This window comes from Blennius ocellaris (genome assembly GCF_963422515.1).
Source record: "Blennius ocellaris genome assembly, chromosome: 10".
Taxonomy (NCBI): domain Eukaryota; kingdom Metazoa; phylum Chordata; class Actinopteri; order Blenniiformes; family Blenniidae; genus Blennius; species Blennius ocellaris.
The window spans coordinates 5,514,503-5,528,278 of record NC_137659.1 but is presented as its reverse complement, the minus strand read 5'-3'; the positions used below and the strand labels follow the sequence as shown (position 1 = coordinate 5,528,278).

Genomic DNA, 13,776 nt, shown 5'->3' with positions numbered 1-13,776 from the left:
ATCACTTTGTTCCAATCCACTAAGTGGAATTAATGTCTGACACTAAAACCTTCAAAACATAAAGTAGTTTTTCCAGTGATATTCTGGTACTCAGACGCACCCTGCTTTAGGATATATAAAGCTGGGATCAACCTCAAATAACTTTTATTGGATAACGCTTTATAAAAAGGAATAAAAGAATGAAACAAATAGAGCAGTTAGTTTTCAGTAGGGTTTTATTTATTTATAGAACAGCTACATAACAGTACATTGAATTAATGAAGCAGCACTACCCCCATTGATTCAAATAACTTTCAAAGGTGATTACATCTACAGCTTTGCTTTGTTTGGTGGATCATCACAACTCAGATGCGTTCTGAAGAACTCCTGGACCTTGTTCCACAAGTGGACCTCAGCCGCCGAGTGGGAGCTCGGCTCACCGCCCCATAGCACTGGCTTGTTCGCCATGGAGTGAAAGCTGGAGGGGCAGAAGGGTCCATATGGTGGTTCTAAGTAATGCCCAGCTCCAGCGTAACACACACTCTCAAAGTTCTTCTTCCCATGACGCTTCATTCTCTCCACCATCTGCTCCATGAAGACCTTGCTGTCCCAGTTGAGGTCGTCTTCAGAGGCCACAAAAAGAAAATGTCCCGTGGCTTGTTCAATGGGGATCAAAGTATCCTTGTTCTCCTCAGCGAAAGGACTGAAAAGACAATGTGTACCGATGTACGCCCCAGACTCAGTGGCTTTCAGATTTTTTAAATCGAGCAGTAATGGAGGGAGGATTTGTTCGCCCTTATAGAGAAGGGGGAACGCCGTGTTGGCAGAGCAGCCGTTGATCCACACTGTAGCCCCGACGACATCGGGCAGAAAGGAGGCGATCGAAAGTGCGACATCCCCACTTTTGGAAAGTGACATTACTCCAACGCCTTTACTGCCCACCTGTGAACAAACACACAAATTAAAGAACGGAAAAGCGAAGACAACATCTTTCATTGATCCCCTTGAGATTGCTGCATTCAAATCATCCTATTCAAAGTAAAACCACACAGACCAGGAGCAGTGGGCAGCCACAGTGCAGTCCCTGGGTAGATCTAGTGAATAAGGGTATTGCTCAAGGACCCACAGTGTAATCTGTTGGCAGTGGGCTTCAAACCTGCACGCTTCTGATCCCACACCCGCTTCTCCAACATCAACACAAAAACAAGAAAAAAAAAAACCCAGCTCCTCTTTACAGTCGTTTGTGATACTGAGCTCACCTTGTCTTGCGTTTTTAAAAACTTTATTGCTTCTTCAAAATAATCTAAATGGATTCCACGGATATTCTTTGAAATGTCGTCGTGGCCGTAAAGTGAAACTGTCAGAACGACAAAGCCTCGGCTGGCAAGAAGAGAAGCTCTTTTCTCCGACAGGCCTCCGCCCAGGGTGTATATATCCAGCACGGCAGGGAAAGGACCGTTTCCTACAAGACAAAACACATTTTCTTCATTTTAACGTTTATAGGTTGAAGAGAATCAAGCAGCATTTCAAAGTCCAGGAGAAAAAGATTCCATGTAGGTGACGGCTTAGAAAACTTTGCATTATCTTTATTATAATACAATAAATTGCCCCTGGTAAATATAAAAAGTAAATTAAGTGTTCACTGTTAGTTGGGCTGTGGTTGGCCTGTGTTGGGCTGACCTGATGTCAGACAACTATGACAAGTCTGATCTTCAATCATCAAAGTATCAGCCAGTTGATTTACTGTAGAGTGTTTTGAGTTTTTGTAACCGAGTTACGGTATGTCATTCGGTGTTTAAAGTTAAGGCTCTTCGAAGAATTTTCATTTCGAGTTTTATACAAAATGGAAATCTGGCAAATGAGACGTGGTCAGTGAAATAATTAAGATCATTTAATGGCAGGGACAAACCTGGAGGAGTGAACAACACTCCGTTAATATTCCCTTCGCTGACAGGGACTCGGCTGACCCCGTCTTTCATACAAAGCCTCTCATTCGTCGCCTCTGCCAGCATCTTGCCCTCCCCTTCCTCATGCACAGAGAACTTCACCACATGGGGATGCAGCGACTTGGTTTTCATAAACCGTTTGTGCAGGACGTCTGGTCTCATCGACCACAGCAGGCCCATGGGTTCCAGCCCGACGTAGCTGCCGTCAAGCGAGGGGTCTCTGTTCAGGTCGATCTCGCCTCGCTCATCTGCTCTGTAGGTGGCAGCGGAGCTGAACAATACGTTCTTCTGATCGACGGATCTGGCTCTCAGAGTGACCACCTGCTTGGACCTCAGGCCATCCACCCTCACCTGGACCGCCTCGTCGAACATACAGCGTGCCCTCGGCAACAGTCGCAGTCTCACTTGGGAGGCCATGTTTTCAAACGTTATTCTTCTTTTCTTTAACTGTTTGGGGCTGTTTCCTGAAAAAGAACATGGAAAATTATACAAATCACACCGTGATATGAATGTCATGAAAAAACAGATCAACATCAATGTTAAAGCTAATGTACATGTGCTATGATGGAATTTTTTTTTTTTTTTTTAAGCTCAGTGGAGACGGAGTGAGTACGCTATACTTGTCTCCCTCACCATTTCTCATCATTTCACTTTTAGAAGTAAGAAAGTATTTAACCGAGTCAGAGACTATCCAAACACTCCCACATAGACCAGATAAAGAAGCGTTTTTGAGATCAACAATGTATCATATTCATTTTGCAAGGTTTGACCTTGCTAATCTAAGTGGACTTGATTTAGTTACTGAATACGAATCAAACAAAGACTCAGATCAGTTGAAATTAAGTGCTGGTATTTAAATGGCCACTGTACTGGGAAAACTGAGCCCAGAGGTCAAAAAGGGTGATCCTCTGATCTCAGCCTTGTCCACATGAGCTGAAATGACCTTTTTTCTCCCTGGCATTCTAAAAAAACCAAAACAAATTCAGTCCTGGATCAGTTTCCCGTACTCCTCTTCCCGTCCAGCACTTGCACATTCCACGATCGCAGTGTTGTCTGCGAACTTTTGCACGTGGCAGGACTCCAAGTTGTATTTGAAGTCGGATGTATAAAGGGTGAACAGAACCGGAGAAAGCACAGTACCCTGTGATGTTCCGGTGTTGCTGACCACCGTGTCGGTTTATTACAAAAACAAGCAACAACGCCCTCCCCTCGCCCGGCATACTAACTTCATCCTTTCAGTGTGTCCGCTGCTGCAATCGTTAATTAATGCATTGGGTGTTGTCACATGGAACTTTGTTGTGCAAACTGGGCCATAATGTAGACATAGAATCATCATACTAGTGTGATGGCATGCATCAAGGTGTAATTTCAGGATAAGGCAAAAATATTGAGAGATATGTGTATATATGGCTTAAGAATATCGAAATATTGATGAAATGCCATATCGCCCAGCCCTAGTTTTTTTCCTCATCAGTCTACTCCATTGAGCAGGGGAAAGAAATCTTGCGTCTGTGAATACATTCAGAAACATAAAGTGGAAAAAGTAAAGCAGCAGCAAACTGAAATGGCCAAGCTGGACATAGAAAGAGAGAAACTGAGTGTGAAGAGAGCAGGGAAGAGGAGCAACACGATGGGAGTGCACACCGAGCTCACAAAGGTAATCCACATGATCTCCTGAGGAATCCGTCTGGTGCCCAAATGCATAGAGACATAGGTTTAAATGTTTTTCACCGTGTTTGAGGGCGTCGCAAAAGCATTGGTCAGAAAACCTGTCACTGGAAAAGGGACAATGCTCTGTGTAATTCCTGTAAGGAGCATAACGGCGCATGAGTGGAGCCACGTGATTTGGCTGTGCCAAGTTTCAGTGTTTGCTGCTGACCTGTTGTTGATCTGCATAGTAAAACAATGCTCGAAAGTTTCCGTCAGACACTTGTTTATTTGCAGCAGGCGCACAGTGTGTGGATATAAGCTGAACAGGTATCTAGAGCAAGATGTTTACTCTGTCTGACTTCCTGTATAACTCCCAGTACTCCATTTTTCTTGCAGTCAATCCAAGTCATAATAAAACGGAAATTTGGTTCCTTATTGAGTTAACCCCTTGTAACCTCAGTCTTGTGCACAAAATAAGATTATAGAAGAAAGTAGATGCCATCGAGATCAATGATCATTTCCACACACCCCAAAATAATATCTTGTGGAACATTTGAACTCTCCTGTCTACTACAGATTTCTATAGTAACTTTTTTTTTTGATTCCCCCACCTCCTTTGTAAAAAGATGCATTTCCAATTTCTCTGGGAGAAATTTCATGAAGAGCAAAATCAAAGACAATTTCCCTATTTTCATACCTATTTTCCCTCCAATGTTTACTTTATATGATGACCGTCAAACGGTCAAAACTAACGATATGAAGCATTTGACGCTGCACTGACTGGAAATGAGTGTCATTGCTAACTAAATGACCACAGAACAAATCTAAAATATTTCTCCTACCTTGCCTTGTTCCTAAACTTGTTCCGGAGCCGAATTGCCGCTTGCGCTGGCAGCTGCTCTTGCGCACCCTATATGTCCTCCTACGTCACTGGATGGGGCGGGGCTTCAACCCAGGGTGACACAACAACGCACATCAGCGCCTCCAGCTTGCAGCCGAGTGACAGCAGTCACGATCTGACACATGTTCGCAGAACAAGATCAAAATAAAGACTCTCAAGAGCTCCGATCATTTAAAATGTAGCGTGAATGTGGCGGTTTGATAGTACAGGACAGTTTCGGGTGTTTAAACTCTGCTGTCATCGCTTTAAAGGAGGTCGAGCATCAGTTGACACGGAAACCAGTGACTTCGAAACACAGAGTACTGCCACGAAAGGAACAACGAAGAAACATTCGTTTCAGTTAAGTAATCGTCTGAGTAAGCACAGCAGCGTGTTCAGTTGTCAGAGAGTGCCATTCCGATAAGAAGGTTCAGGTAATCATTGTTGGGAGTGTGTGTGTGTGTGTTATATATTAGCTTTGGTTGGTGGATCATATGAGCTCTGAAGCTTTTAAATTTTTTTATTTATCCATCATTTATTTCAGAGGTAAAAATGTTCACATTTAACATACAATGTGAACTGGAACAGGAAAGAAAGAAAACTCGAGTTTTGCCTGAAAGGGAGTGGGATGAATAAAATGTGTTTAATCCCACCCCACATTTTCAATTAATATTTGCATAATAAACGTCCCTGTTACGTGTTCCATTTTTATGTAAGTATGGATTCAAAACTGAATGGCAATCATCCATACACAAAAAGCAAAAGCTGGAGGGGCAGGAGGATCCTAAATATAATAATAATAATACATTTTAAAGAAAAAATACTGAGCATCCTCCTGGCCAGAAGCTTCTCTGCCTGGGACTCAAGGTAACCAACGTGTTTATTGTCAGTATTTTCATTATATTATTGTATGTAGTCACTATATCCACACACACAAACATCAAGAGATCAGAGGATCCACTTCACTACTGGAAACATATAAAAACGTAAACTAGAACTTGTTTAAGCTTGCTGTGGAGATTATGTGTACCCCAGCTTCATCTGTACCTCGTGAAAGGCTATTTTCAGGTGAACTAATCTTACAAAAAAAAAAAGAAAGAAAGAAAGAAACCACCAGCCAAACACTGCCATCAAGACATGTAGTGGTTAAATGAGGAAATGCGTTGTCAACACTGAACGTCAGGTAAGGGGCCAGAGAAATGAGTCAGACACAGTTTTTGCAAACTCACACACTGATACATAAATTTTTGTGGCCTCCAATTGATATAACCGGGTGTAACTACCACCAGACTCAATGTTGCCTGCTCAGGCCCCCTGGGATACGTCTGATCAAACTCCCTGGTGTCTCCAACTTTACTTTTGGGACTATGGATTACTCAGTGGGTGTATTGCAGGTTGGGGAAAAGCATTTATATTTGTGAACAGGTCAATGATGCTGAGAATGGCAGTGGGTGGCAGTTTTCTCCTGTTTCAGTTGGAAACTGAAACAAAAGAACAGAACAATATCAAAGAGCCACAAGTCACAAAGAGAGAGTCATAAGAATTCAAAGTTAATCATTCACTGCAGAATTAAAGAGGAGAGGACTGTCTGATTGCGAAAGTCCCATTCTGAGGTTGAACGTTCAGAATATTGAAAAGAGACCGAGTGTTTGTTCTCAGTAATTGCGAAATATGAGAGAGGAAAAGGAACGGCCAGTGCAGTAAAGTACCTGACCTGACCCTGACCCATGACAACGCTGTCAGGTGAAAATGCAAATATTTGGGGTTTCTGTTCCTGAAGTCTTCTCTGTCATCAAGTAAATCAAAAATATCACGATTTCTGTTTTTGGGGTCACTTCAGTTGCTTCAATAAATGTGATTCAGCATGGAGAGCATACAAACATGTATCTCACTCTGTTGTGTTTCCTCACAGTCAGCAATGAAGACAACAAGGACAGGAAACCAATGATTTTCTTGAAGAAACTCTTTGAATTGGGAAGAAAAAAAAGCTGAGGGAGAGAGTTTCAAAAATGACAGAATCATGCTGTATTTATGACATTCTGACTAATAAATAAATACATTGCATGAGGTGAGAGTCGATTTGTAAATTCTCTAAATGTTTTTCTTCAAATAAATGATTTCCAAACATACTTTCTCATTCCAAGTCTTTTTATAATAAACCATAAATATAGCTTCTGAAAAATTAAAGCTGCTTATGTTTTGTGTCACAGAGGCCATTTTTGCAACAGGAGAAAGTTTACAGAATGCAATTTTCATCCAGGTAAAAAAAAAAAAACACATTAATAATTCACAATGCAGGTTGTTCTACCTTGAAGAACAACTCGTACTGTAACAAAATTCTTCATCAAACTAAAATGTGACTTAACGCTTGCCTCAAGGACAAGTTGTCACATTTTGTCAATATGTTGTCTTAAATGCTTTTCATTTCATATTGATTGTATTTTGACTTGCGCCAAGGTGAGGAGATATTTAATGTGACTATCAAGTGCTATAAATAACGAAGTGTTATAAATAAAGGTCTTTCCTGTGTGGAATTTGCATGCTCTCTTCCACAGTCCACAGATGAGAAGACCTTTGACAGGGTGTGGCAAAGTCTTAGATCAAGTTTCTTAATCAAGTCTAATTGGATTAAAAACATTTTTTTGACAGTCCATATTTGTCTTGTAATTGTTGAAATGGTGCAAATGTATCGGCAATGTACAGACCAATGATGGATTATATCGGCAATGTCGAGGATCATTTGAATTGTTTTATCTGCCTCCAGATTAAGCAGTGGTATTATTAATTGGATCATGGCTTCATATGAGTTTCTAAGGTGGATGGTAATAACACCATCGACTATCAAAGCCAATATTTACCGCCCAGTAACACTTCATGACATTTGGTATTTGCTCTGTGTTTACATAATGTCCCTTTTCGGTCCGATGGGCTCTGTAATTACAAATTAATGGGATGATGATAAGCTCTATAGCTTTACCACTTTGCACTTGAGAAATTGAGAAAGGTAGGGAGATTTCAGAAGAGGTAAAGTTAGTGAATAATGGAGGCAGATCATTTTACCTGCATTCACTCGAACATTTCAGGAGATAGGGAGAGGTTGTTTTTTTTACAGAATTTTCAATATAGCCTTGTAATTTGACCCACATATCCTATGTTAAAGGTATAGTAGAGGATTTTCTTCTTCCGGGTGGATCATCAAAATAACTGGTCCTCCCAATTGTCAATCATTCTGGTGATATATGACGTAAGCCCGTCGTACGTGCTCGTCCCTGCGCGCAGCTCACTCCACACGGTCCTCATAATGCCGGTGGCCGACCCGACGCATTATTCTCGGACATTTTTACACAGTTTCACCCCCTCTGGTGCAAATCTTCTTGTAAAGTGAGCTTATGTGAGCGATGCCGACTTGTGACTTGTAAACAGAGCGTGCACGAGGAGAACTGGGCTCGTGCGTGTCTCTCGCACGCGTTTTAGTAGGCGTTCCGTCTCGGGAGCAGGTGCAGCGTTGCGCATGCGCATTTTTTTCAAACGGTGGAGAGGGCGGTTCTTTCCTAAAATTCCTGAAAATCCTCCTGTATACCTTTAAGCTTAGGACGCCAGATCCAAGGATATCCAATACTATCAAAAACTGACAATGAATTGGCCCTTTGTGGTGATCTGTATAGGTACTGGCTTTCCACATTTCATTTACTATTAAATCTACCTTAATTGTCTTGGGATTTTTAAGAGATGGGACAGTCTTCACAACATCAGAGAACATAATTTGTAGTTGAACACATTTATTCACAATACAATATAAACACATGACGGGGATATGCGAGTCTTTCAGGTTTTGTGTGAGTGCGCACCAAAAACAGGTTTACTGTGCTTTTTCAGGATGGGATCTCTTTTTTTGACTTGTTTGTGGAACACCAAGTGGACATATTAGGAACTGCAGATACTTTTGATCATATATTTACCATACAAGGTTGCATCACCATAGAAATACACTTCTCCCTGAATCTGTCAGTATATTTGTGATTCCTTCTGATTTCCATGCATGCAGGCCTTGCGTTGCAGCCATGGATCCATGATCAGAGTCAAAAAGTACAGTCGAGATATGTGTTGCAGTTCTGACTCTGTTTTCTTTTCAAGGGACCGGACAGGAAGCGAGACGCATATTATGTATTCACAGCCATCGGGTGATGAGCAAAAGTCCTGGAGAAAGAAAAGTCCCAGACGGACCGATTGACGGTTCCTGCAATTGGTGGTTTCTTCAAAAAAAATTGTGAGTTTCCATCCTGTAGCCACGTTGTTACTGAAGCTAAAAAATTAAACTCCTGCTATGAACCCATTCATCTGTTTTTACCTGATTATCCTATTTGATGTCTGATAAGCTTAAAAGATTGGAAATTCTATGAACTATGAACAAAAGGCTTTCTGGCTTTTATCACGAGTTATTGTGCAATTTAAAAGTAAACTGCAATATGGGTTTATTGGCATGTTAAACCTAGTTATTAGGCTCCTGTCTTTCCCATCATCCCAGTAGACTATAACTTAGATGTAATTTCTGCAGGGCCACAGCTCAGGTGAGTTTTTAGGAACTCTTGGATCTTCTTCCAGAGGTCTACTTCAGCAGCAATGTGGGCTTTGGCCTCGCCGCCCCACAACACTGGAACATTGACGAGCCCGTTTACAGCAGAGGGACAGAAAGGTCCATAAGGTGGTTCCAGTAAGTGTCCAGCCAGAGGGTAACAAACACTTTCAAAGTTGTTCTTCCCATGGCGCTTCATTCTCGCCACCATCTCGTCCATGTAGCCTTTGCTGTCCCAGTTCAGGTCATCTCCTGAAGCTACGAAGAGAAAATGCCCCTTGGCTTTTTGAATAGGGACCAGGCAGCCCTTGTTCTCCTCGTCCAGGGGATTTCCAAAAATGTGCTTGATGATTCTTGCTCCCGACTCAGTGTGGATCATCCTGCTTAAGTCGTATGGCAATATTGAGAGGATCTGACGATTTTCGTAAAAAAGAGGAAGGCCCATGTTTGCACTGCATCCATTGATCCACACTACGGCCTCGACGCCAGGCACAAAGGCAGCCAGTGACAATGCCACTTCTGCTCCCTTTGATCGTGACACCAGGCCAACTCCTTTGCTGCCCACCTGTGACACAGCCATTAGGGAGCACGGGGAGTAATTTGAATGATTTGCCTCAGTGTGACATAGAATTCTGACAACAAACTCACCTTTGGATGCTTCAGTAAGTAATCAACTGCTTCTTTAAAGTGGTCCAAGTGCAGCCCTTTGCTTTTGTGTGGCGTTTCGCTAAACGCGGCCACTGCGAGAACCACAAAGCCTTTGTTGGCCAGCAAACTGGCCCTTTTCTCAGACCTGAAGGTGGACAAGTCCAACACGGCAGGAAACGGTCCTTTTCCTTGAACACAGATGGCAAAACGAGGCATGACGGAAGGTTGAACATCACCAGACCGAGAGCATCCAGACTGTATGTATTTTATGAAGCAAATGTTTACGTTGTGTTATTCTTTATCTCAACAAGGAGTGATTCTCACAGTTGCCTTTTATTTCTGAGAAGCTACAAAACACTTGATGTCTCTCTGTGTGTGTGTTTTACTTTGACCAGCGCCAAGCCTCCTGTTGCAGTGCACTGTTGTGTTAGCCAGAGATGGAAAAGATACACTAAATGAAAGTGCGCATGAGCACAGGGAAGAACTAAAAAAGATCTGACTGCATATTGTGTCACAATTGCATTTCAAAGTAATTTGTCTGAAAACATGGGAAATCCTGCAAACATCTGCCTAAAAAAAAAGATGATGATTACAGTCAGTGTGTTTGCTTTATTAGGCTTTGACTAAATAGAGAGACAGGGAGAACCTGGGGGTGTAAAGAGGACTCCGCGGATGTTTCCCTCTGCGACAGGAACTCGACTGACCCCGTCTGCAATCAGAAACCTCTCATTGGTCGCCTCGGCCAGCATCCGGCCGTCCCCTTCCTCATGCACAGAGATAGTCACCACCTGGGGGCTGAGTGCTTGAGTTTTGATAAAATATTTGTGCAATGTTTCTGGCCTGAGCGACCATAGCAGGCCCATGGGCTCCACTCCGACGTAGCTCCCGCTGAGCGATGGGTCTCTGCTCAGGTGGATCTCTCCGCTCTCGTCGGCTCGGTAGACGGCAGATGAGTTGAACAGCACACCCTTCTCATCTGTCGATCTGGCCTTCACAGTGACCACCTGTCTCGACCTCAGCCCTTCCACCTTCACCTTGATGGGCTCGTCGAACAAACACCGGGCCAGAGGGCACAACTGCAGTCTCACCTGTGAGGACATGGTACCTGAAATATGGGGAAATTCAGAAAGCTTGAACAGTTTTTTGGGTTTTTTTTTGCAGATGATTCCAGGCATTTGCCGCAGAAATTAACTTGGAACCAGAAGTAAGCTGGTTTGAACATTATGTCACATTATGACTGGGTTCATAATGCATATATACATGCCAGCAAAATTATCTAAAGCAGTGTTTTTGTACATTTCTACAGTATGCACCATCTGAGAAAATGTTCTCCACCACTATGACCAAACCTGAACATGAAGTTCAGTAATGAGGATTATTTACTGATTATTTACCTTCCAGCCACACAACATAATATCATTTCAGCAAGCACTCAAACACAAAAAGGATAAACATTAAGAGTAACAGCTATTTCCATCAACTAATGATTTGAATTCATTTTTTACATTCGGCCACAAGAGGGGGTTCAACTACCACAACAGTTTGAGATTCAATGATACGATAGTATTTACAGCAATAAATAAACCTTTTCATGGTATTTTATGTTTGAAATCAAAAAGAATATCCACGGTGAGATGAGGCAGAGGTTTAAATGCTCCACTACCTTATCTGAGTGAGAGAAATGTATTTAAACAAGGTGAACTTTGAACCGTTTTGAGTTCAAATCAGTACATTTAAGTTTTCTTTAAAGTCTGCTTTTTAATCCGGTTTCACTTCTTATGGAGATAAAAATAGGAATCTGAACACTTTCATAACGGACACATACAATACATCACACATGCAAACGCCAGAGTGGCAGACTTTGTAATAAACCTTGCGAACTTACCGAGGAGAAATATAGCGAGCTGTCCAAACAAGTAATGAGCGCTCCAGATGAGTGTGCGGGATATAAATAGTCAGTCAAATTGTCCACGAGAGGGCGTAAAAACCATGACATTTCATTTATTAAATCATTGATTCATTCATTTTTTTTTCTTTTTTACTGTGTGCCGTCCTCGTCACTTTCTGGAGTGGCCTGGTTCAGACATTTTCTTAAAATCTGTTTATCTGTGGTGGCAGAAATCCCCTGATTCTCCTTCCAGCTCCTCTATATTCAAGGTGTTCTTTTTAGATATGTACCTGGGAACATTCACCGACCTCACAGTATGAAAAAAATACACCAGGTGAGGAAACGTCTTATGTTAACACGTTCCTTCGGGGACTGGTCACGTATTAAACCTTGTAAACATTCACTATTGCATCTTCCATTCACTCAATCAAACAAACACAAACAGAATGTATACCAGGAACCAGGTCATCAGAACTATTCATCTCACCTCAGACTTCACAATTTGACCTGTGCAGCACCAAGTCCACGATGCGAGTCATTTTAACAATAAAGCAGCGCACATAAACTTTATTATTGGGCTACAGGTGCACCTTTGAGCTCCGAGTGGAATTTGCTCCGTTTATTATCTGGATCACAAGAATTTGGATCACAAGAATTTGAATCCTCTTTGATCTATTATTTACATTGCAGATGTGTCCGCACTTCGAACCTTGTTTTTCATTGAAGGCCATGCACAGAGAGAAAGAGAGTTGAAGTGCATTAGTGTGTGTGTGTGTGTGTGTGTGTGTGTGTGTGTGTGTGTGTGTGTGTGTGTGTGTGTGTGTGTGTGTGTGTGTGTGTGTGTGTGTGTGTGTGTGTGTGTGTGTGTGTGTGTGTGTGTGTGTGGTCTCTTGCTCTGGGGGTCTGGGATGGGGCTTTGTGGCTCTGAGCAGATGGGGGTCAAACGTCTTGCTCTTGGGGACCAGGATGACGACCCGTCAGCTGTGGGGTTCAAATCTGCCAACTCCCGATCCAAAGTCCACTGCTCTCTAACTTCTACGTCAAACCGATCAATGTGGCTGCCATGCAAGATGCACTATCAGTTTGGGTTGGCACCTTTTGCAATCACGGCTCATGTGACCAAAGCTCAGACTTGATAATCATTTCAAACTTTGCCCACCGTGCTTCACATGAAAAGCCAACCACCAACCATATAACAACTCGCCAGAGGGCCATAGGCCAACCGTCTTTACCTTCAACGTGAGGTCATACAGGAGGCGGTAAGGACCGGTGTGTGCTCTCCATCCTTCCCATGAGTGTGAAAGCAGCAAATGCAAGTGACATTCCACAAGACACTGGAATCTCAAACTGCTCTCAATTGGAGTGACAGCACCTCACATGGCTGCAGCCTCCATTGGTGTGTGAATGTGTGAGTGAATGGGTGAATGTGATGAACTATGTAAAGCGCTTTGGGGGCTGCTCACACTGCTGAAAGGCGCTATATAAGTGAAGTCCAATTTACCATTTGTGTGTCTGAATTCGACTGCTCTCCTTCTGTCAATTCATTTCACGTCAGCCTCTGGCTTTTGAAAGGAAGAGAATTATTCGCTCTTCTACGTACAATATATATACACCCCACCCTGAGAGAAGATCAAATACAAACCCAGTGCTGAGGTTCTTGTGCGACGCAGTGAAAGTGGAAATGTATTGATGTGTCTTTTAGTGCTGTGATGGATTGTAGACTGGAGAACTTTATTGCCGCCATTGAATCTATGTTTATTTCATCACATCAAGGAAACCAAAGGACCCCCTTCCTCGTGATTGTCAAAACATTTCTTCAAATCTCAGTGCAGCTCACTTCCCTGTGTGCATGGATCGCTTCCAATCGGTGTCTGATCTCATCATCCCTCCGGAATAAGACACTGAGCGACTTAAACTCCTCCACCTGGAATAACTAAACAACAAAATAAAAATAACCCTCAAGTTATGGGAATCGGTTATATCGTGCAAAAACTTTTTTTTTTTTTACATCGACAGTGTAAGAGGGAGAATGAGGAGGAGTAATTATGTGACACACAGTCACACTACAACATGTGGATAAGAGGAGCCACAGGGAATAATCCAGAGATCCGCAATTGAGTGCGGATTATTCTGAGGGTAGATTATTGGAAGTTCACATACATTTGGTTTTGGTGGTGCTGGAACTGGTTTGTCAACTTATCTGTCTTCCACA

The 13,776-nt window shown here is 42.5% G+C and overlaps 1 protein-coding gene across 1 annotated transcript; it reads right to left on the bottom strand.

Annotated features, from left to right (window-relative positions):
• Positions 1-297: 297 nt before the first annotated feature.
• On the bottom strand, positions 298-11,572 carry LOC308135101 (uncharacterized protein). The gene is made up of 7 exons (XM_080502974.1): positions 11,562-11,572; positions 10,323-10,781; positions 9,677-9,864; positions 9,014-9,593; positions 1,889-2,389; positions 1,239-1,441; positions 298-921 (listed from the first exon to the last, which is right to left on the bottom strand). Exons 2-7 carry the CDS (start codon positions 10,774-10,776, stop codon positions 310-312), a joined length of 2,538 nt encoding a protein of 845 aa, XP_080359100.1. The 5' UTR covers positions 10,777-10,781; positions 11,562-11,572; the 3' UTR covers positions 298-309.
• Between the last annotated feature and the right edge of the window lie 2,204 nt (positions 11,573-13,776).